This window comes from Pygocentrus nattereri, chromosome 18 (genome assembly GCF_015220715.1).
Source record: "Pygocentrus nattereri isolate fPygNat1 chromosome 18, fPygNat1.pri, whole genome shotgun sequence".
NCBI classification, from domain to species: Eukaryota; Metazoa; Chordata; class Actinopteri; order Characiformes; family Serrasalmidae; genus Pygocentrus; species Pygocentrus nattereri.
The window spans coordinates 19,170,817-19,194,314 of NC_051228.1; the positions used below are offsets into that span (position 1 = coordinate 19,170,817).

At 38.2% G+C, this 23,498-nt stretch overlaps 2 protein-coding genes across 3 annotated transcripts in view; one reads left to right on the forward strand and one right to left on the reverse strand.

Moving 5' to 3' along the window:
• Positions 1-11,347, forward strand: part of pstpip2 (proline-serine-threonine phosphatase interacting protein 2) — a 39,836-nt gene extending 28,489 nt beyond the window's left edge. Inside the window, exons 8-15 of one of the 2 annotated variants that reach the window (XM_017711258.2) lie at positions 1,361-1,406; positions 1,500-1,579; positions 3,034-3,132; positions 5,141-5,237; positions 8,929-9,001; positions 9,087-9,121; positions 9,239-9,310; positions 10,770-11,347. In XM_017711258.2, the coding sequence (XP_017566747.1) occupies positions 1,361-1,406; positions 1,500-1,579; positions 3,034-3,132; positions 5,141-5,237; positions 8,929-9,001; positions 9,087-9,121; positions 9,239-9,294 (486 nt within the window). In that variant the 3' untranslated portion in view covers positions 9,295-9,310; positions 10,770-11,347. The remainder of the gene's footprint in view (positions 1-1,360; positions 1,407-1,499; positions 1,580-3,033; positions 3,133-5,140; positions 5,238-8,928; positions 9,002-9,086; positions 9,122-9,238; positions 9,311-10,769) is intronic. The other variant, XM_017711259.2, reaches the window with a different exon arrangement.
• A 4,527-nt stretch (positions 11,348-15,874) lies between these two features.
• LOC108435379 (multicilin) lies at positions 15,875-23,040 on the reverse strand. The gene is made up of 5 exons (XM_017711194.2): positions 23,014-23,040; positions 22,872-22,929; positions 21,920-22,017; positions 19,188-19,298; positions 15,875-18,167 (listed from the first exon to the last, which is right to left on the reverse strand). The coding sequence occupies exons 1-5, from the start codon at positions 23,038-23,040 to the stop codon at positions 16,923-16,925; spliced, it is 1,539 nt and encodes a 512-aa protein (XP_017566683.1). The 3' UTR covers positions 15,875-16,922.
• Positions 23,041-23,498: the final 458 nt, after the last annotated feature.

Sequence of the window (23,498 nt, forward strand, 5' to 3'; positions counted from 1 at the left end):
CGCAGTGTAGCAACTTGAACACACATGCAGAGGCCTGATACAAATATACACACAGTGACGTCATACAGGACTAAACATCTGTCTCTTCCCTTCTCTCTCTTTCTCTCTCTCACTCCCTCTAACTCACTCTTCATCTATCAATCTATTTGTCTCTCTCTGTCTGTCTGTCTGTCTGTCTATCTACTGATCTTCTCTCTCTTTTTGTCTCCCTCACTTCCCCTAACTCACACTTCATCTGTCAATCTATTTGTCTCTCTCTGTCTGTCTGTCTGTCTATCTATTGATCTTCTCTCTCTTTTTGTCTCCCTCACTTCCTCTAACTCACACTTCATCTGTCAATCTATTTGTCTCTCTGTCTGTCTGTCTATCTATCGATCTTCTCTCTTTTTCTCTCTCATACTCCCTCTAACTCACTCTTCATCTGTCAATCTATTTGTTTCTCTCTCTGTCTGTCTGTCTATCTATTGATCTTCTCTCTTTGTGTCTCTCTCACTTCCTCTAACTCACACTTCATCTGTCAATCTATTTGTCTCTCTCTCTGTCTGTCTGTCTGTCTATCTGTCTATCTATTGATTTTCTCTCTCTTTTTCTCTCTCTCACTCCCTCTAACTCACTCTTCATCTGTCAATCTATTTGTCTCTCTCTGTCTGTCTGTCTGTCTGTCTATCTATCGATCTTCTCTCTCTTTTTCTCTCTCTCACTCCCTCTAACTCACTCTTCATCTGTCAATCTATTTGTCTCTCTCTGTCTGTCTGTCTGTTTATCTATCGATCTCTCTTTTTCTCTCTCATACTCCCTCTAACTCACTCTTCATCTATCAATCTATTTGTCTCTCTCTGTCTGTCTGTCTGTCTATCTATCGATCTTCTCTCTCTTTTTGTCTCCCTCACTTCCCCTAACTCACACTTCATCTGTCAATCTTTTTGTCTCTCTCTGTCTGTCTGTCTGTCTGTCTGTCTATCTATCGATCTTCTCTCTCTTTTTCTCTCTTTCACTTCCTCTAACTCACACTTCATCTGTCAATCTATTTGTCTCTCTCTGTCTGTCTGTCTGTCTGTCTATCGATCTTCTCTCTCTTTTTCTCTCTCTCACTCCCTCTAACTCACTCTTCATCTGTCAATCTATTTGTCTCTCTCTGTCTGTCTGTCTGTTTATCTATCGATCTCTCTTTTTCTCTCTCATACTCCCTCTAACTCACTCTTCATCTATCAATCTATTTGTCTCTCTCTGTCTGTCTGTCTATCGATCTTCTCTCTCTTTTTCTCTCTCTCACTCCCTCTAACTCACTCTTCATCTGTCAATCTATTTGTCTCTCTCTGTCTGTCTGTTTATCTATTGATCTTCTCTCTCTTTTTTTTAGCTCTATTCTAAAGCTCAGCAGGCTAAACAGTCAGCAGAGGAAGCAGGTGAGAAAAGCTTGTATGAAAACATAAAGAAAAATATTAAGTAAATGTAATACGCTGTAGAATATCATATTGGATCTGTTATTTGACCAACAGACAGACTATATAATCAGAATGTGTGTGCGTTGGGGAAGATCAGAGAGGAGTGGCTGAATGAGCATGTTAAAGCCTGCGAGGTGAGAAACACACACACACACACACACACACACACACAACCTCAGCGGTTAGTTCCAGATACAAATAAATAATACCCAAAAATGCTTTTTGTGGCTGAAGTTTATTTGCATGACTGTTCTATGTTAAATGAAGTGCTTCTGTAACTGAGTCTGCTCTTACAGTGTGGAATCAGAATATGTTTCATGGTCGATTGAGAAATAATATTAGATCCTGTTGGAGCTTGTAAGTCTGAAACAGCCACAGCACTTATAATAACTAATAATTAGGTGATGAAATAACCTGTTTTGTGTCGGAGCAGATGAGCACAGATCCAAAACTCGTCATCCTCACAATCAGAATCACTTTACGCATTAAGAAAATGCCTCAGTGAAATTTTTGCTTACATAAATATAAATATATAAACCAGTGCAGCATCACTGTAACAAAGCGTTCACAGGCCTCCAAACTGACTTTTTTCAGAACCGTCTCAAAAAATATCATCAGCCGTTTGAGAAATGAGAACTATCAGACAGTAACAGACAGAATGCATGCTGCCAAAAAAGAATAAAGAATTAAGTATTACAAGTATTAGGATCTATTCAAAGTCAAGGCATTAATAGAGATTATCATTCACCAGTTTATAATATTTTTATTTAATTGTTTAATTTTAAAGATCTTTTTTATTTCTTTTAAAGTGAAATTGAAAGATTTAGATTAAGTTTAATTTTTCAAATAAAACATTTTATTTAAAAAATGCTGCCCCACGATTTCATGTCACTACCAAAACACATACTTTTAGTCTAGACGGAGGCTTATTTTAGCCACGTCATACTATTTTGCAGTTTGGTCAATATATTTGCATTTTTGTGAAAAATATGATGCTTTTATGTGTATAACTGTTGAAAGCTGTGTTTGTTGGTCATGTACTGGCTGCGTTTTTGAGTTCTGCTTAAAATGAGCTAAAATTGCCTCTACTGAAACAGTCAATACTGAAACATTTGGTAAAGTTTGGGTGGAGTTATGATTGTTTTGATAGTGGCAAAATGGAATGTTTAATCATTAGTTTTAATAAAAATGAACATGATTAAGGTATAGAGTCACTCAAAACAAAAGGATTTTGGTCTGAAGTCTGAGATCAGTTAAAAGTTCAGAATGTGTTTTAGCTCTGACTTAGATTGAGTTCAGTAAAATCATCTATATATATTTACATGCATACAGTATCTATGACGATATTTGTGTCAAAATCTCTGTAAAAGCTCTTTTAAAGCATCACTTTATTCCTTGAAGTGAACTTCTTTCATGAAATGCTAAACAAATGTTGCTGCTTTGAAGAACAGGTATACCTTGTAATGGTAAAACGTACATATATCCTCTGTATGTAAACTAAATGTAGAGGGTATTATAATGTTAGATAAAGCTTATTAAATTAGTATATGTTGTATATGTTGTGTTCGTTGCTGTGCTATTTGTCCAGATGTTCGAAAAACAGGAAGCGGAGCGGATCAATACCTTAAGGAATGTTGTGTGGACTCACCTGAACCATCTCTCACAGCAATGTGTGACCAGCGATGAGGTGACTACATAAACTCACGTCAGCATCAAAATTGAAACTGTTTTAAGAGGTTAAAAGAACCCATAATATAGAAAAACACATTTTCTTCACTTTTCTTTGTGTAAAACATTTTGTGTAAAATGTGGCACTCTCTAGTTCATATGTGGATTTTAAAAACAGCCTGTTTTAAATACAGTGTTTTATTATGCCACATAAAGCAGCCTATATATAATTGTCTTAATGACACGTTTTGTTGGTTTTCTAGGTGATTTTCTAGGGGAATATAAGTTGACACATCCTCTACAGGATGTGAACATTATCTACCTCCCCATTTCCAAAAAAGTAGGGGTGCAGTGCAAAGTGTAAATAAAATAAAATGCAATAATGTACAAATCGTTTAAACCCTATATTTTATTGATAATAGTACAAAGATGACATATCAAATGTTGAAACTGAGAAATTTAATTGTTTTTTGAAAAATATTTGCCAATTTTGAATTGTGTGCCTATAACACATTCTGAAAAGTTTGGGATGGGGAAACAAAAGGTTGGTAAAGTTGTGTAATGCTAAAAAAAGAAAACACCTGTTGGTTGATTGGCAACAGGTCAGTAACATTATGGGGTATAAAAAAAGCATCTCAGAGAGGTTGAGTCTTTCAGAAGTAAAGATGAGGAGAAGTTCACCACTCTGTGAAAGACAATTCAAAAATGATGTTTGTCAACATAAAATAGCAAAAACTTTTGCTTTTCACCATCTATGGTACATAACATTAAAAGATTCAGAGAATCTGGAGAAATCTCTGTATGCAAGGGACAACGGCAAAAACCAGTATTTACTGGCTGAGATCTTTGGGCCCTCAGGCAGCACTACATTGAAAACAGACACGATTCTCTAGTGGAAATCACTGCATGGGCTCAGAAACATTAAAAATTGTCTGTGAAAACACTTCGTAAATGCTGCTGTCCAAGCTCATTTAAAACGGACTGAGGTGAAGCGGAAAAGTGCCCTATGGTCTGGTCTATTTGAAAATCATGGACACTGTGTCCTCCGGACTAAAGACCATTCAGCTTGTTATCAGTGCACAGTTCAAAAGTCAGTATTCATGATGGTATAGGGGTGCAGTAGCACACAGGGCATGGGTGACGTGCACATCTGTGAAGGCATCATTAATGCTGAATGACAAATGCAGGTTTTGGCAACATATGCTGCCATTCAAACAGCGTCTTTTTCAGGGAAGGCCTTAGCAAGATGATGAAAACCACATTCTGCATGTATCACAACAGCATTGCTCTGTATTTAAAAAGTCCAGATTCTAAACTGACCTGCCTGCAGTCCAGACTTGTCACCACTGCAAATATTTAACACATTATGAAATGAAAAAAATTATGAACTGAAAAAAAAATCTTCAAACTTTTGAGCAGCTGAAATCCTATATCAAATAAGAATGAGAAAACATTTCAGCTTCAAAACTAGCACAGTGTCCCAACTTTTTTGGAAATTAGGTTGTATTTATTAGCTGATTTTAGCATATTGGAAAATAATCAAATATAAAATTTGCCTTAACTTTTGCACAAGCTTCACTTTATTTTTCCCAGTATGTTATATTAGCAAATAACAAGTAGTTGTACATTAAAATGTGCAGAAGTGTCTTATTTTTACCTAGAAAATCTACAAAACGTCAATTTTGACAATTTTGTCAATGTACGACACATTTTGTCAATGGACAAACAAAGATTATAAGTCACATTGCTCTGACTTGTACTCAGCCCTGTTCCTACATTCGCTGACTGCATTTTCTGCCACTCCTCTTTACTACTGAGAATAAAAAGGCCTCTAACATAGCCTGATACTTACAGCGTCTGCAGGGCGTGTATTTTTAGCTTGTTTGTGTTGCTAGCAATAGATTTCCTTTTACAGTCTTTTAATATGTCTGATAAATACAGTCCTCCTGCCAGAGAGCATTCCTCTAAAACTCCAAATATGTAGCGCTGGCATGTGTTGGTTCTCTGTGTGCTTGTTTTGGCTGTAGCTCTACGAGGAAGTCAGGAAGTCTCTGGAGCAGTGCGACATTCAGGAGGACATTGAGCACTTCATTAACCTGAGGAGAACCGGAGACAAACCGCCAGGTGACACACATGCTTAACAAATGCAGCCAAGCATCAAAAGTTTGAGGACACATGGTTTTTCCATTTCAATTATGATCATCCTTTTTTTTTTTTTTACCAGATTTTTGTCTGCTAACTCTTTCTGCAGTTTTTGAGATAGAATGTATGGTTTCTGTTTGTTTTTTTCTTATCCCTCGTTTCTATCATAGACTCCTATTACGACTATTATTTCTTGACCTGACAGCCAGCAAATTGCATGTACTGTCTTAGGGCAGGCCCCTTAGGCTCTACTGCACAGCCATTTTGATCCATACTCTTTTATGTGTTGTATTTTTCATCTCTTGTTCCTCCCATAGAGTCCCATTCATTTTCGCACAAACCCAAACCCTATGACTAAGTTTGTCTGACAGCCACCAAACTGCATGTACTCACTCACAGCAGGAACCCAAGCTCTAAAACATAGTCATATTCACCTGCATTCCTCTATGTCTTGTTTTTTTATCCCTCTTTCCTCCCATAGAGTCCCTTTCTTTTCCACCCAGGAAAGCACTATTATTTCTTTGCCAAACAGCCACGAAACAGCATGTACTCACTCAGTACAGGTCCCCAAGCTCTAATCCACTGATCCACACTCCTCTATATGTTGTTTTTTCTTCTCTCTTTTCTCCCATAGAGTCCCATTTATTTTAAACAACACCTACCAACCTTTTGTCAACCTCCTAACAACCATTCACTAAACACGACTAACCACCATGGCAGCCACCTAGGAACAATTTAATAACTAATCCTTACACCATATCAACTGCCTAGCAACACTTTAGCAACCACCTAGCAAGAAGCTTAAGCTGTGCAGTCACTCTACATTTTCCTCAGGAAATGCACTATTCTAATTGTTACTATTAATATTATTATTATTATTTTAAAAAATATAAATAGGCTTGTTTCCTTTTTGGTTTGGAATAGCATATTAAACAGAAAGCTGTTAATCATTCTAGCATTTTCATTGTAAAAGCTGAAGGAACAGTTCCAAAAAGATGCTCTTCCCTTGTGATGTCAGCACTCATCAGCACGCAAACCTTTCAGGCGATTAAACCACTTTTGGACCAAAAGAGTTTCAATATGTGTTTGTAGCAACAGTTTGTTGACATTATTCAGGCAAAACCTTCCTGCATACCAAAGAAGACACACAGATGAGTGTTACAGCTAAATATACCTGAAGTTGTACTACTAGCAGCATCAGACTGATGCTGTAGGAGATAATGCAACACTGGTGGTTTCACTACATGTGAAACTGTGCCTACATTTTTAAAACCCTCTTTAGTTTTACTTGGCATGTTAGATGTAATATATGGGCTAAACATCAGATATGTATAAACACAGTCGATCAGCCAAGACATGTAATGACAGAAGTCGTGAAAGCAAGTTAGCATTGTTCTAACTACAGACTTTCTGACACTCACGCCTGCTTCTATGAATCCCACCGATTTTTTTTTATTTCTGCATAAATAAATGGCTAAGATGTAAACAAAGTCATCCAGAGTGGTTTGTGAAATGCTTCATTATAGAGAAGCTTACCGGGTAAGAATTGTTCACTGTGGTGGTGAAAGGAACCAGACGTCCACCTCTAAAAGCTCCCTCACAGAAAGTCATTAATGAAATGGTGCCAGCCTGACGTCTGAGACATTGTTTTATGAAGGTTTGTAATAATGTTCTGGTCTGGTCTAAAACATATGTTAATCAATTTATTTTAATCTGTTCATGGTGAAGGGATACATGAAGGGTGTTTAAGGCAAAATAGTCCTGTGAGAAAACTTTTTTTTTCTTCTGATTAACATCATTACGTTTATCACATTACATATATTACAGATATCAGCATTACATATACAACTGACTGGTTTTGGATAGTAAATAAAATATATTTGTAATGTATATCTATATTTGTGTTGTAGCCATAGTGACCTGTGGTTCCTGTCACCACAGAAATTTCATTTCACACTACACCCCTCTTAATCACTACATCTCAACCAGTGCATTATACAGACATTTTAAAAAATCGGTGGAATTCCCCTTTAAGTTTTAGGAAAAACCTATTTAGTCATCCTGACTCCTACCAACGAGCAGCTTCTTTTTAGCAGTTTTAGCACTGGAGCTATCAGGCTAATAGCCAATTAGCATGCTGCTAACTGCTGTCTAAATCATCACACTTGCTTCAAACCATGTGGAGTTGTTCAATAATATCTCATAGACTTGATTATGTAGTTTCTAACACTGTATTACTCACTGTCATTCATTAATATGGACTATGTCCCACAGCTAAAACCAGTAGCGGCAACCGTGTACATAAGCCTGAAGATTGTTCAGCATTTTTGCTAATGTTTATAAAACCCAGAGGCAAGTGTGTCAAGATTTAGGCCCAATCCCATTTCTTATTTCTTATCTCCCATGTTTTCGAGTGTTGCCTTATCCCCTTACTGGGGATAGTGGTTGAAGTCTTTTCCTACGAAATGTTACAAGCCTCAAATAAAAAAAGAACATTACTTCATTAACAGGCTACTAGCGCTGCTCTGTAGACGACCCTGCCAGTCTGCAGTGATAGCAGAGATGGGTAAAGTTCAGTAACCTCACTGGTGGTCTTTAATTACATTTTAGGGAATCATATGCCGTCAAAGAGGGACAGTTATTTATTATCACCCACCCCTAATTCTTCTGTGATATGAAGCTGAAGTCAGCTGTTTGCCAGCTTCTTGTTTGAATTTTCCAATTCCACATTACATGGTGCAGCTGGTCTGATGCCTGAGGTGCCGTAAGGTAACTGCAGCAACATATAAGGTGGGACGGGAAAGTTAGCTAGCTAGCTACCGAGACATCCGCATACTACTAGCAGTTTTTTGTGCTTGTTATGAACAAAAGGTCCATGGTTTGGAGTAGGTCCATGTAGCCCTAACACTTCACCCTACCCTTCTAACTCAACAAAAGTCAGGACACACTATACCTAGACATGAATGTGCACAAAGCTAAGTGTTATGGGTGAAGGGGTGAAATGGGTTTGGACCCTAGGCATGCAGTTAGCACATTGCCAACTGGTGGGGTATATTACATGTTAGCTACATTAGCCTCATATCTACTGTGCTGTAGTTAAGGAAAAAATGTCAGACACCAGACACCCCTTGGCGTGATGACTACTTCTGACCTTACTATTCCTTTAAGCCCCTCCTAGGCCCTCTGCGCTATGTTTTAGTGAAAATTGTATCATTACTTAGTGAGGAGAATGAAATCATGTTATAATATGGTGAGCATGCACTGCTGTAAGTCACCCTATAAAGCCTGAGATCATTTAAAAGTCAGAGGTGTCGGGTTGGGAGTTTTTCACACCACATCGTATGTCTTTATGTATTAATGTCACACACACAGGCTCAAAAAGAAAGGTCAGGCTTGATGTTTAGGTCTTAAATGATCTCAAAGTCAACATTACTGATGAAGATGTGATGACAATAGTAGATAGTTCACTCACATCCTCAGAAGACGTCCTTTAGCAAGATTTGACTCTTGTAATAATCAGATACATCCGCTTGGAAGGGGTCTGGTGCACAGCCCATGCTACAAAATGTTCTTCCAGATGTTGCATGCAATTACATACTTCCACCATAGAGGTCTCCAAAACGTGCAGTCTGTAATTGTGAAAAAATGATGTCCCTTTCTGATTCATCCTCAGCTCCTATACCATATGAGAACTTCTACACCAATCAGAGAACTGCACCAGCGAGACAGCTGCCGTCCATCTCCAGGTGAGTGAGCAGCAAGGGTCATTAAATGGGCAAAGCTATTGAGAGAAACCAGAGAAGTCTGACCTTCCACTGATTTCTGATTTAGGAGAGGACCGGTGCCTCCGCCAGTAAACTCAGGAGGTACAAATTCACACATTTTCATTATTGTTCTCTACTTAGTGGATGATATTTTTAGTCTTATGGCTACTGTTAAATGGTGCACTATCACATTCATTTTCTTTCTTTCTTTTTTTTTAGGTGACGTGACATATTCAGCTATAGAGGAACCAGGATACAGTCTAATTCGTTACTAACTCAAAGGTGAATGAGGTACATTCAGTTTAAAACTTTCAGTGTTCTTTAAGGTGGTGCATTCAGATCAAGCCTGACTTTTCACTGGCAAATCCCACTTTGATACTGAGTTTATCAGGGTCTCAGAGAAGGCTTCTCAGAACAAACAGTCTTGTTGTATTAAAACTCTAAGTATGCAGTAGTACTCTTATTCCGTTGAGTGTGTTTACATGCGTTCAGTAATCTGCAGTTATTTGATTATACAAATGGTCATGTAAACAGCTTACTCCAATCTAGAAATCCAATTAAGAAATGTGATAAAGAGAGCTGGATTTTACCTCAGTAATCAGATTTCTCAGTGCATGTAAACCTCTTACTCTGATTTCTTTCGGATTGCTGTGCCGGAAATAAAGAAGCAGCGTTGCTTTGAGACACCGCAAAACACTTTTGGAGTGAAAGTGAAATCGAATGCATGGTAGACGAAATGAAGGATATAAATATTCATTTTCTAGATGATGTATGTTCATATTTTTAGCTAAAGTGGTATGATATTTTATTAATAATCTGTGTCATGAAGCTTGAGTTTAGGTCATGTCATCTTCTGTGAATTTAGTGGCTGGTTACAAAGCAGAAATCTGATTCATGTAGACCTGGAGTTTCCCCATTATCTGATTACTCAAGTGCATGTAAACTTCAATCGAATTACTGACAAAATCTGATTTTCTGCAGTTTTCAGATTATTATGTGCATTTAAACACGCTCAGTGTTAAGTTTTGGTTGCAAATCAAAGGGTTTAATTCAAGACACTCCATGAAAATGATCCAATCAGGGTTGTTTCCTATGTGGTATGTAAGTAGATACAGCTGAGCGAGTTCTCCCATTGGTTAGGACTTCAGGAGCTGCACTATGCTAGATTAATCGGCAACATAATTAAGAAGTGACAGAGAAATCAACCAGTAATCTAATAGGGAAGCTAACAGAAATTAGCATTATTGTAGAGGTTTTTTGTATTTGTCACTTTTTGTGTTTTGACATTTATGGCCCAAACTGAAAGCCTAGTAGATTATAATGGGCTCATTTTGAATTTAAGATTACTGTGTTTGTAGAAAACTCTCCATTCAGCGTAATTGTTCTCTGTACTTTCATATACCAGTGTGCTACTGTTTGGTATAACCTATATTTAATGAAAATGTTGATATTGGTAATTAAATTACTGCTATTATTTATAATTATATATGCAAAAATAGCAAACACATTAGCTAAACACATTAAAAATACAGATAATGATAATAATAATACCAGTTCTTTGCATCATTCACACTTTTTCATTCTCTGCTCCTGTTAATTTGTTCATTACCTTCTCTGCATTACATACATTTTTATCTTAATATTAATTCTCTCTTAAGCACTTTGAACTACCTTGTTCATGAAAATGTGCAGTATAAATAAGCCGTGCTGTGACTTCATGATGATGTCGTTGTTTTGTGTTGTGTTGCAGGCATCTTTGACCATGGGTAGCGGTGTTCTGTGAAATCTTCAGTGCTTCACACTGGACACTGCGTGGGGTTTTAGCCAGTGCTGATGGAGCTTTTAGTACTTCAGCAAGAGACTTTCTTAATTTTTAACACTGTAGCCTCAGAACACACAAAGTAGCCAACACTGGAGTAATCTGGCCTTTGTGAAAACCACAATTCAATCCAAAAAAAGCATACAAAGAGAATATGAATAAATGAATAAACATGTTCTCTACACTGCAGTTATGGCCACTGTACAATTTACATCCTGTTTTAATAATGGCTTTTTGTATATGAGGATTAGATCGTTAACTGTAATTAACCCTAAAGTTTGCTTTACAAAAGAAAATGTAATTTATTTATAGCATTAAAGCCCCAATAAGGCTAATGAAGAAAAATCCCTGGTTGGAGCTTTAAAAGGGAATTCCACTGATAATTTCTATATAACTTAGTAGTTGAGCAGTAAACAGAGTGATTCAGAGCGGTTTGGTGTGAAATGGTTCAGATTTCTTTACACTGGTGGTGATAGGAACCAGGGGTCACCATGACTACATGAACACAGATATATTTTTTTATATTTAATATTTTATTTTCTATCCAAAACCACCAGTGAACCTACATGTGTCTTCTGAGATTTTACATGAAATGAAAATACCATAAAATCTGAAATTCTTTGGGGACTATTTTGCCTTAGAACACCCTGCATGATATCCCTCCACCATGAATGGTTTTAAAATATGGTTTAGGCCAACATCTTCTCAAATCTATTGTAAACTAATGTCTCAGACATCAGGTAGTGCATTCATAACCATTGTCGTGTAATAACTTGCTGTGAGGGAGCTCTTGGAGGTTAACGTCTGTTTCATGTCACCAGCACTGTGAACTATTTGTACAGTAAATTTCTCTAGAATGGAGCATTTTACACCAAACCACGCTGAACGACTGTGTTTACATTTTTATTACTATTTCTATTTAATTATGAGAAATTGGTAGATTTCCTTTTTAAATTGGAAAGACTGCCATTGCATTGTCTTGTACCACTTGCTTCAATAAACTGTAACGTTCTCTGCTTGTGTTGGCGTGAACTTCTTTGAACTCTTTACATATCAGGGGTCTCAAATGGCCATGGCTCTGTCCAATTTAGTATCTCTCTATTGAGCTCACAGTAGCATGACACATAACTGATCAGTTGAATTAGGTTTAGTTAAAGTGATAATATTGCTATGTAAAATAACAAATTACACAGTGAGCACTAGGAGGATGGGTTCCCCTTCTGAGTCTTGGTTCCTCTCAAGGTTTCTTCCTCTTTTAGGGAGTTTTTCCTTGCCACCGTCGCCACTGGCTTGCTCATGGGGGCTCGGACCCGGATTTTCTTTCTTCTTTTCTCTTCTCTCTGTAATACTGATTGTTCTGTAAAGCTGCTTTGTGACAACACCTGTTGTAAAAAGCGCTATATAAATAAATTTTGCTTTGCTTTACACAAAATGCATGACTAGTTTTGCACTGGATTCACGATGCTGAAATTGGAAAGCTTGGAAATTGGCTACAATCTCATGGCAATCATCGCACACTCACGTCAAACTGTGTGGAGGTTCTGACACTGTATGGTGAACTGTTATCTATTACCATGTACTAATGCTTGTCCAGGTCATTGTAAAGTGGTTTAAGCAGTCATGTAGGGCCTTCAAGCCCTGAGGTGCCACGAAAGTTTTTATTTATTTATTGCTTTAATAAATTGATTCACTTTTACAGTAATCTTTTACTGTTAATCATATTGCATTGCCCTTGGCATTTGATAAACCTATTAAACCCAAAGGTTTAATACATTTTAATCCTTGCATGCAGAATAATGATAAGCACCCCAAAAAATCTGTACCAGCATCATATATTTAGGAACTAAAACAGCAGTTTTTAATATACAGCCATCATAAATAACTGTGGGTACACATTATGGGGGTGTAGTGGTAAAAAAAATGTAATGAAATGTACAGCCAGGGTTCATGTTCATGACAATCTGAACCTGAAAGGGGGAGGGTGGTAACGGTATGGCTACTTTTCTTAGTATTGTGGAAGTCTAGCACTAACTGCACTATCAATAGAGCACTTTAGCAGTATGCAAAATGAGGCTCATGGGAAATGCATGCCCGCTTAAGAAAAGGCCTGTTATTGTTGCTGTTAGTGTTGTTGTTATTGTTGGGTGCTGGGTTGAGATGTGCTTATGTGTGTTATTTAGTGCCGGGCTGGGACAGTTAAGAGTGGGTTTATGTTTTTGTAACCCTCAAGAGAAAAAGTGGAAAGTACCTGTTTCTATTTTCAGTTACTTTTCCTGCTTGTGCGAAATAAAAGGGCATTTTTCTGAGTGGACCACGGCTTCCTCTGAGCAGCATTGCAGTATCTTATTTATTTGTTTGTTTATTTTATTTATTTAGGTCATTATTTTAATACAAAAACTTTTTAACTGACACAATTTCATGAGAGCTGTTGGGGTCCAAACTTTGATTTCATCTTAGGAATGCAGATATATATAAGGTGCGTTATCGCTAACCAGCGGTTTAATTCCTCACCTGGTTGCTACTGATAAGCACTGATTTCAAAGCTAACAGCTAACCGACCCTGAAGATTGACATGCAGACTGCTGGTCACCATAGCAACGCAGACAACAATCTCGCCTAGCTAGTAGCTAAAGAAAAGGCAAAGAAAAAGATTTAAGATAAACATTGATCATTTGGAGATGAATGGACTTCTTTGCGTTTGTAATCACTCCAGCTGGTTTCCTGCTATGTTTAATCTGAAACAAGAAACCGTCCAGAGTGTTTTTAATCAGTAAAGCTGGTGGAGTGTTGAGCAGAAGATGTAAGCTTTGAGTGTTCCAGTTCTGGTTCATTCACAGGTCCTTTCGAGGAGAGACTCAAAAGCACCTATGTATGAAAGTGTAAACGTGCATAAGTAATGTCAAGTTTGGTGTGAGAGTGTGAGATTAGACCTCAGTGCATCAGAGCAGACTTCAGGTACACAGAACTGTTCTATGTACCTGAAGTACAACCCCAATTCCAATGTTGGGACGTTGTGTAAAACATAAATAAAAACAGAATACGATGATTTGCAAATCCGTTTCAACCTATATTCAATTGAATACACTACAAAGACAAGATATTTAATGTTCAAATGGATAAACTTTATTGTTTTTTGCAAATATTCACTCATTTTGAATTTGGTGCCTGCAACACGTTCCAAAGAAGTTGGGACAGGGGCAACAAAAGACTGGGAAAGTTGAGGAATGCTCAAAAAACACCTGTTTGGAATTCCACAGGTGATCAGGTTAATTGGAAAGGTGAGTGTCATGATTGGGTATAAAGGGAGCATCCCTGAAAGGCTCAGTCGTTCACAAGCAAGGACGGGCGAGGTTCACCACTTTGTGAACAACTGCGTGAGCAAGTAGTCCAACAGTTTAAGAACAACGTTTCTCAATGTGCAATTGCAAGGAATTTAGGGATTTCATCATCTACAGTCCATGATATCATCAAAAGAAACCAACATTGAATGCCCGTGACCTTCGATCCCTCAGGCGGCACTATATTAAAAACCGACATCATTCTGTAATGGATATTAACCACATGGGCTCAGGAACACTTCAGAAAACCACTGTCAGTGAACACAGTTCGTCGCTACATCTACAAGTGCAAGTTAAAACTCTGTCATGCAAAGTGAAAGCCAGATATCAACAACACCCAGAAACGCCGCCAGCTTCTCTGGGCCCGAGCTCATCTGAGATGGACTGACGCAAAGTGGAAAAGTGTCCTGTGGTCTGACGAGTCCACATTTCAAACTGTTTTTGGAAATCATGGACGTCGTGTCCTCCGGGCCAAAGAGCAAAAGGACTGTCCGGATTGTTATCAGATGTTATCAGATTGTTATCTCTGATGGTTTGGTAGTGTGTTAGTGCCCATGGCATGGGTAACTTGCACATCTGTGAAGGCACCATTAATGCTGAAAGGTACATACAGGTTTTGGAGCAACATATGCTGCCATCCAAGCAACGTCTTTTCAGGGACGTCCTGCTTATTTCAGCAAGACGATGCCAAGCCACATTCTGCACGTGTTACAACAGCGTGACTTCATTGTAAAAGAGTGCAGGTACTAGACTGGCCAGCCTGCAGTCCAGACCTGTCTCCCATTGAAAATGTGTGGCGCATTATGAAGCGCAAAATATGACAACGGAGACCCCGGACTGTTGAGCAACTGAAGTTGTACATCAAGCAAGAATGGGAAAGAATTCCACCTACAAAGCTTCAACAATTAGTGTCCTCAGTTCCCAAACACTTATTGAGTGTTGTTAAAAGGAAAGGTGATGTAACACAGTGGTAAACACGCCCCTGTCCCAACTTCTTTGGAGCGTGTTGCAGGCATCAAATTCAAAATGAGTGAATATTTGCAAAAAACAAAGTTTATCTGTTTGAACATTAAATATCTTGTCTTTGTAGTGTATTCAATTGAAAAAAAAAGGATTTGCAAATCATCGTATTCTGTTTTTATTTATGTTTTACACAACGTCCCAACTTCATTGGAATTGGGGTTGTATCTTCACATTAGCATTGCTTCTAGCTGGGATCTTTGTGGCAAGTATGATGTTTTAGGCCTGCAGTTAGCACCATGCTATATGGAAGCCATTTGCTTGTATTGCTTTTTAGCTGCATTAGCCTTGTAGCTCCAGTATAAAACGAAGGAAGCAAACTTCAGACACCAAAAAATGTTATCAACTCTGTGCTGGGGCACTTCAAACCGAATACAAATACCATAAAAGCTGCGCTTATCATTTGTACTCAGTGTGTATATTTAGATAGATAGATAGATAGATAGATAGATAGATAGATAGATAGATAGATAGATAGATAGATAGATAGATAGATAGATAGATAGATAGATAGATAGATAGATAGATCTTTATTGATTCCGAAGGAAATTTAGCAAAACACAAATATTTTGTGTTCATTCATCTAGATCAGTGGTTCCCTGACTTTTTATAGCCTCATACCTCTTCAGACATTAAACTTCCTTATACACATATACACATGTACATTGCCATGATGCATATAAGACATTTTGATTTGTAAAAATCTCAGAAAAAAGATGCTAAACTGTCACTGGGCTGGTTCCCTCAAAGGTCCATCATTTAAGGTAGGCAATTGAGCCTTAAGACATTTACTGTGCGTTTACATTTATATTTACCTTGTTAGTACAAAAGTGTTCTTATGCAGTACATTTTTTCTACAGTGCACAACAGGCATTTTTTGTTAAAGGTTACTTCAGAAAGATTAATACTCCATAAATAATGTTAGGGATGTTTCTGTACTACTGTATTCTAGGTGTGGAGCACTCCGGAGGTAAATGTCTGTTAAATGAACAGCGAGTAATAAAGTGTTCACTAACCCAGATCTCACAGTAACATCCTCCACTACGAATTTAACACCCACAACATTTAATACCCACAACACTCGCTGTTGTCATGTTAAAGGTTCGTTTGCTAATATTTAAAATGAAGATGCTGGAATACAAATTCCTTTCTAAAGGTATCAAACAATGAAGTGCATCAGACAGGACTCTGGCTGTTTTCATGCATTTTCAAATAGATGTGATAAACACATTTACATACATTCATTTCTGTTTGGTACATTTCTATGTGTAATATGTCCCCATACATTTGGTTAATATAGCTAAATATTCTGAAATACAATTTAGTGTTTGGAATGTATTTCAGCATGGACTGCAATGTGTTTAAAAGGTATTTCAAATATGCAAAAATACATCTACATATATGTTTTTCCATGTGGAGCAGTGCAATATCTTGTTGAGTGTTATCTGTTTTCACACTTTATGCGTTAAAAATAATGTGTCAAAATATGTGTTAGATGTAACACATGCATGTGTCTAGTTCAGGACGCCCATATTTCAAGTGTGTAGCAAATGATCAAGAGAAAATATGACATTAAATTAGTGAAATAAAATAATCTTAGTGATTAGTTATTTGTAATAAGGTACATAATGAAATGAATGTTCCAGATCAGATTGGAGGTGCAGATTCAGATGCATCTGCTGAATCACTGAATATAAATATTTGATCTGTGAAAAGAGGAAATGGTTCAGTTCTGGTTTGGAACCCAGAGGAACCTGCAGCTGCCGTCAGGTGTGCGAGAGGTGAAGGTTTTGCCGTGTGGGAACACATTGGTCCTGACCGTGCTGTGCTCTCTGATGGAGGTTTTAAAACACACAAGCTCTTCCTTTCCATGCTCTGAAAGGTCAGAGCACCTGGCCATCACCACTTTTAGCCCATGGAAAGATCCATACACCTGGATCATCTCTGTGTTCAGAGTGCAGTGATTAGTCTTATTTGAAGGTGAATCTTCTGTTGACTTTAAATAGACCTGCTCAGTTTGTGAAGTGAGGTCTTTGTAGTCCAGCTGAAGAGGGTAATGGTCCAGTTTGAGCCTTTTTGGATCAGGGTTTTCTCCATTCACACTATATTCTACAGCTGAACTATTCACACTGTTTGAGTAGACCTCATGGTCATAACTTTGTGAATAGAGATTATGGTCAGCAGTCTTGGAGTAGGGTTCATGGTCAGAACTTGAATATGAGGCATGTCCAGAACTTTGGGAGTAGAGCTTATGGTCAGAATTTCTTAAGTAGACCTCAGCATCAGAACTTTTTGAGTAGGATTCATGGCAAGAGCTTTTGGAGAAGAGTTTAGGGTCTGAACTTTTGGAGTTGGGTTCATGGTCAGAACTTCTTGAGTAGGGTTCCTGGCCAGAACCTCTTGAACAGATCTCATGGTCAGAACTTCTTGAGTAGACCTCATGGTCAGAACTTCTTGAGTAGGGTTCCTGGCCAGAACCTCTTGAACAGATCTCATAATCAGAACTTCTTGAGTAGACCTCATGGTCAGAACTTCTTGAGTAGACATCATGGTCAGAACTTCTTACGTAGGGTTCCTGGCCAGAACCTCTTGAACAGATCTCATGGTCAGAACTTCTTGAGTAGACCTCATGGTCAGAACTTCTTGAGTAGGGTTCCTGGCCAGAACCTCTTGAACAGATCTCATGGTCAGAACTTCTTGAGTAGACATCATGGTCAGAACTTCTTAAGTAGGGTTCCTGGCCAGAACTTCTTGAATAGACCTCATGGTCAGAATTGTTTGAGTAGCCATTGTGGTCAGTGGGCCATAACTGTCTCTTTGCTCCATGTGTCTGTGAGCAGGCCTGTTGCTCTGTGTTTATCGGGACAGAAGGGAGCCAAGAACCCTCTGGTGCTGTAAAATGCCATTCTGATGGCTCAGTGCTAGAAGCCGGGTGTGACACACAGCCTTTCACAGGCTGCGGTATGAGGACCTTGAAAAAAGGAAACAGAACAGCAGAAACCGGTCATGTGCTGTTGAGGTTAATAAAGTGAATGTGATTGTTCTGGCGTCCCCTGTCTACAGAAAACCTCACTACTACATGTTACAGACAGACATTCATTGTCTTATGGCAGGGGTCCTCAAACTTTTTGTTTTGAAACTTTTAGGTTTCAAGTCAAGTGTTTGAAATTTTACAGCAGTACACTGTGTTTTGCTACTTAAATACCATTTCAATGTCATAAGTTGTTTATAGCATAAAAATGTGTTTGCTCATTGGGACAAGAATGAAGGCAACTTCCTGGTGGGCAATTCAAACAAGGGCCCCACTTTAGGTTTCTAATGTTCCAAGGGCTTCTTAGTAAAGTCCCATTAGAGGACAGAGGTTTATTAGCTCAGATAATAACTTTATAATGAATCTTAATATCATTCAACAATGCATTAAGCATCAGATTCATGTATAGGACCCCCACTGCAAACAAAATGCTGGTTTAGGCAAGCTAATTTGCATACAAATCTAATAATATACTGTCCTCTAACAGCAACAAATTTGAATATGGCATTTTTCTGCAAAGTACGGTGCACAAGTTCATTGCTGAGTTTAACATTTTGGAAAAGAATAAGACAAAAAAATATAAGGTCAGCCAAACTTTTGGGTTTATTTTTATTTCTGGTATGTCAAATTCAGTAAACAGCAATTGTGTATTAAAGAGGATGTAGAGGATGTGTTAACTTATTCACACTTCGAAAATCAACAACATGGAATTTGACTAGGTTCATCACCTGACCTCACTAATGCTCAATCAAATCCTCACAGCAATGTTCCAACATCTAGTGTAACTGTTACTGCAGCAAATAGGGGCACATTCACTGTTAATACCCCTCATTTCAGAAGAAACGCCGCAGGAGCAGGTGTCTACATTTAGACAGTGTATAGGGGAGGCGTTTCTAATACAGTGGACGAGGAGTGTAGAGTGTGTAAATGATCAGCGTTAAAAGCTTGGCTGTAACTTACGTCCAGTATAGTGGCGTACTGCTCAGCCTGCTTGGCTAATTCCTTCAGCTGAGCGTTTTTCTCCTTTAAAGCTGAGATTTCCTTCTGTTTCCTCTGTAGAGAGGCATGGAGCTGTGGAGGGAGAGAGAGAGGAAATATTCCATTATTCACTTATTGTGCACTCTAGAGAGTAATATGAGCTCCGGAAACACCAGAGACGGTGATTCATCCTTTCTGCACCAGCAGAGCCTTTAAAGTATTCAACAAATGCCAAATATGGCACCAAAAATGACCCCAAACTAAATACGCACTTTAGATATTACACCGGTTAACAGACTAACAAGGCTCAAGAGAGAAAAACTGCATGGTGCATTACATATATACTCATTTTATTAGAAACACTTACCTTGTGCTTCCACTAACTGGCCACTATATCAGAAACACCAACCTTGTGCTTCCACTAACTGGCCACTATATAAGAAACACATACCTTGTGCTTCAATTCACTTGCCACTTTATTAGAAACACCAACCTTGTGCTTCCACTAACTGGCCACTATATATGAAACGCATACCTTGTGCTTCAATTCACTCGCCACTTTATTAGAAACACCAACCTTGTGCTTCCACTAAGCGGACACGAAACACTTGCCGTGTGCTCACTGGCCACTGTGGGTTTTTTTTTTGCAATGATTTTGTTTACATTTTGTTTATTTTAATTGAATTACACTTTATTCATAAAAAAAATGTATACAATTGTTTAGAATTAATTAGGCGAATTATACTCATACCTGACTTGTTGTTATGCTTGTTGCAAGTTTAGTAATGTAAAAATGAATAAATACACTTATAAAATCATTTCTAAGCATTCTAAAAGTTCCCTTTAATCAGTTCAATCATGCAGCGTTAACGAATAGAAGCCCTTGGAGTACTTCTATTAACAAAAACAGAAGTGACAGATAGAGGATTGAGATATAGACATTTGCATTTTACACGCGTTAGCATGAGCTGTCATGCTTCTCCATTTTTGGCACTTCACTGCTGATCGGCTCTATGAGTTCCGCAAAAATGTTTCTTGTGGAAGAGGAAGATACTGACCATTGCAAAAGAGAAAAGATAGTGATCTCACCATGATAGCGGTTTGGGTTTGAGTGTAAACAAACCGCTGATCTTCAGATGAAAGCAGCTAATTGCGCTTATTTTGTTGAACAGCCTAATTTTAAAGTAACGATTCTCACAAAAGACTGATCTACACGTGTTTATCTCCTTATCTTAAATACAGTCAAACAGACAAGACGTCATGTCTGGTGAGGTTTCGCTTCTTTAGATTTAGCACTTGAGCTACAAGGAAGGTGTAGTTAATGGAAGGTTATAGCCGTCACTCAGCGTCGTGCTAACTGCTGCTATTTATGTGGTTAACTTGGTTATGTGGTTTCTGACAGTGTATGACTCGCTGTTATCTATAAACATGGACTAAAGTACTTTAGATTAAAAGCACCAGCAGCCATCCTGAAGTCTAAATTTTCATTCATGCTTTTCTCCATAGTCTCAAAACTGTCTCAAGGGTCTCAAACATCAGGCAGCGTATTACTCATGACCATTTCATGCAGTGGTGTCACCAGGATGGTCCCTAGTGTGAAAAAAATGCAAATAAAAAAGAATCTGCTCTTCTATATCAAAATTACTGTTGACAAAAAAATGACAAAAAATTTGCCAGACCAGGGTTTAAATCAATGGGCTGTGGACCACCAGCTTCCAATATATATGTATATATCGCTGTTGCTGGAAGAAAACCTTGTATCTCCATTTTTGATTTGATTTGTTTTTCAGTTTTTGGCATAATTTGAAAATACATTGAGTGTAAACTTCATGATGAATGGACCAAAAGAAATGACCAAAAATGACTTGGAACAAAATCTGGTTCCATTCACTTACATTAAAAGTAGAGTAGGTTTTTTCCTTCTCCTGTAAAGTTATCATTTTGGAGATACAGGGTTTTCTCCTGACAACAGCGATATATATATATATATATATATATATATATATATATACATACATATATAAACCATTCTATTATACATTAAGAAGTAAGTTAATCATGAACTGTTGAACTGCTTTTGAGAAAAGAGAGTTAGGGGTGCAGTAACCAAAAAAAAAAAAACCACAACATTAGTTGGTGTTTATTGTTGTTGATGTTGCTCTTTTAGTCTAAGATGTGTGTTTTGTGTTATTACTTTTACTTGTGTTATTTTGTGCTGGACTGTGGGATGTTTGCTGTGGAATGAGGGGCTGTGGCTGGTGGTGACTTTTCCTGCTGTGTCACTCCAGCTGTGTTTCAGTGTCTTTTCTGCTGGTGTTAAACAGCATTTCTTGTCAGATCCCCAGGACCAGCTTTAGTGGGAAGGATGGTGTCTAGGGGGTGGGTGGGTTAAGGTCGAAGGGTAAGTGTGCAGAAGCACACTTTTGTTGTCTCACTTGAACAATGTAATATGTTTGTGATTCTACAAAATACAATAAAAACATTTTGGGAGAAAAACAACACTTATCATAGGCCTCTCCTGTTTTTATTTCTTCACCATCATTATGCAGAAACCATTTAACCATCTAATAAACCGTTTAATTATGCACAACATGTCAAAAGTCTGTGAAATTCCCCTTTAAAGGAAGGAAAACAGTGGAGCCTGCAAGACACTGACCATGACTGATGCAAATGTTTGCTTGGGTGATGCTTTAACCCTGTTGTTGCTCTCTCACCTGTCTGTTCAGCTCCAAGGCCTCATCCAGGTGGTCCTTAGAGGGCTCGAGAACTTCCAGTGTGAGAATCTCTGATGAGTCTGTGCAGAGGGATTCCTCTGTTCACCCACAAATAACATCATCATCAAATCCACAGAGCATCAACAAGAAACAATAAAAAAACAATAGTAGTTATGCAGGGTTGGGATGTAACAGACTACAAGTATCTGAAATAAGTATTCAGAATACAGAAATGAAGTACCTGTATTTAGTTCCATTTTGTAAAGGCAGCATTTACAATACAGTTACATTTGACACTTTTAGGGAAATACGTTTAGAATATTTACCTGTTGAATAATAAAAAAAAATCATACCATCTTTAAAAGAAACACCATCAATGCGATGTGATCAGTTATTTATCTGAGTGTTACTGAGCTCTGCTAAAGCCTGAGTAGACTGATAAATCAATGTGATGATCAGTGATTAATCTTAGTCTTACTGAGCTCTGCTAAAGCCTGAGTAGACTGATAAATCAATGTGATGATCAGTGATTAATCTCTGTTCACCAGCATACCAGCATCATAACACAATGCATGCTGATTTTGGAGGTGACCAGCTGCTCTATGCTGTTTTTCTATACTCAAGGGTTCGAGGGTTCTTTAGTAAAGAAAATGGCTCTATATAGAATCAAGAACACTCAATAAACCCTTTGCATGATTAAAGGGTTCTTTGCACCATGAAAGCATTCTTCAGACTGATGAAGAATCAGGTTCTATACAGCACCTTGTTTAAAAAGAGTTCCAGCACCAAAAAGGGTTATACAATGATTACGATGTCAAGCTTGTAACAACAGAAGAACCTTTTAACACAAAATGGCAGAACCACAGAGAACCAAATCCAACATACATGGTCGTATTTTAGAGTAAAAATAACAGTAATAGTGTGTTACTGGAATAACTGGGAAAAAAATCACCTGAGGTGAAATCAAACATGATCTCAGTATTAGATTCATCTGACCAAGGTCCATTATCCTGTAAATGAGCAAACAGAACTCTTTACTTTACTCTAAATGTGTTATTTTTAACTATTTAGCGATAAACACTTTAGTTTTTTACCTCAGTCTGTGGAAGTCGCGTTTGCATTCCGATGCTGGAGGAACACTGACCGCCTCAGGAACGTTAATCATTTATTTTCCACCTTTATTGCGACGAGTCCCGCCCCTCCTGCGCTACGATTGGCTAGTAGTTCATATTTACCGGCCGTCCGCCGTTACAAGCCAATTATAGCGCAGCAGGCGGGAAAACCCTGTCCAATGGTAGCTTAGGAAGCGAGACCCTACTAGCCAATCCTAGCGCAGGGGGCGGGGTTTCTCACAAAACAGGTAGAAAACAGAATCCCCAACTCAGCAGGAGCTGACCGTTGGTGCTCTGTGGTCGTTAGGCAGGCGCGTGCGTAGCTACAGCGCGCCTCAGAATCCGCGCCAACCAATAACCCGCGCGCGGGGCAGAGCTCAGAGCTCGCGCGGAATCTCAGAGTACATATAAAACAATTCATAAAGGAGCATTTATAAGAAATAACAATTCATAAATACACAAGAAAT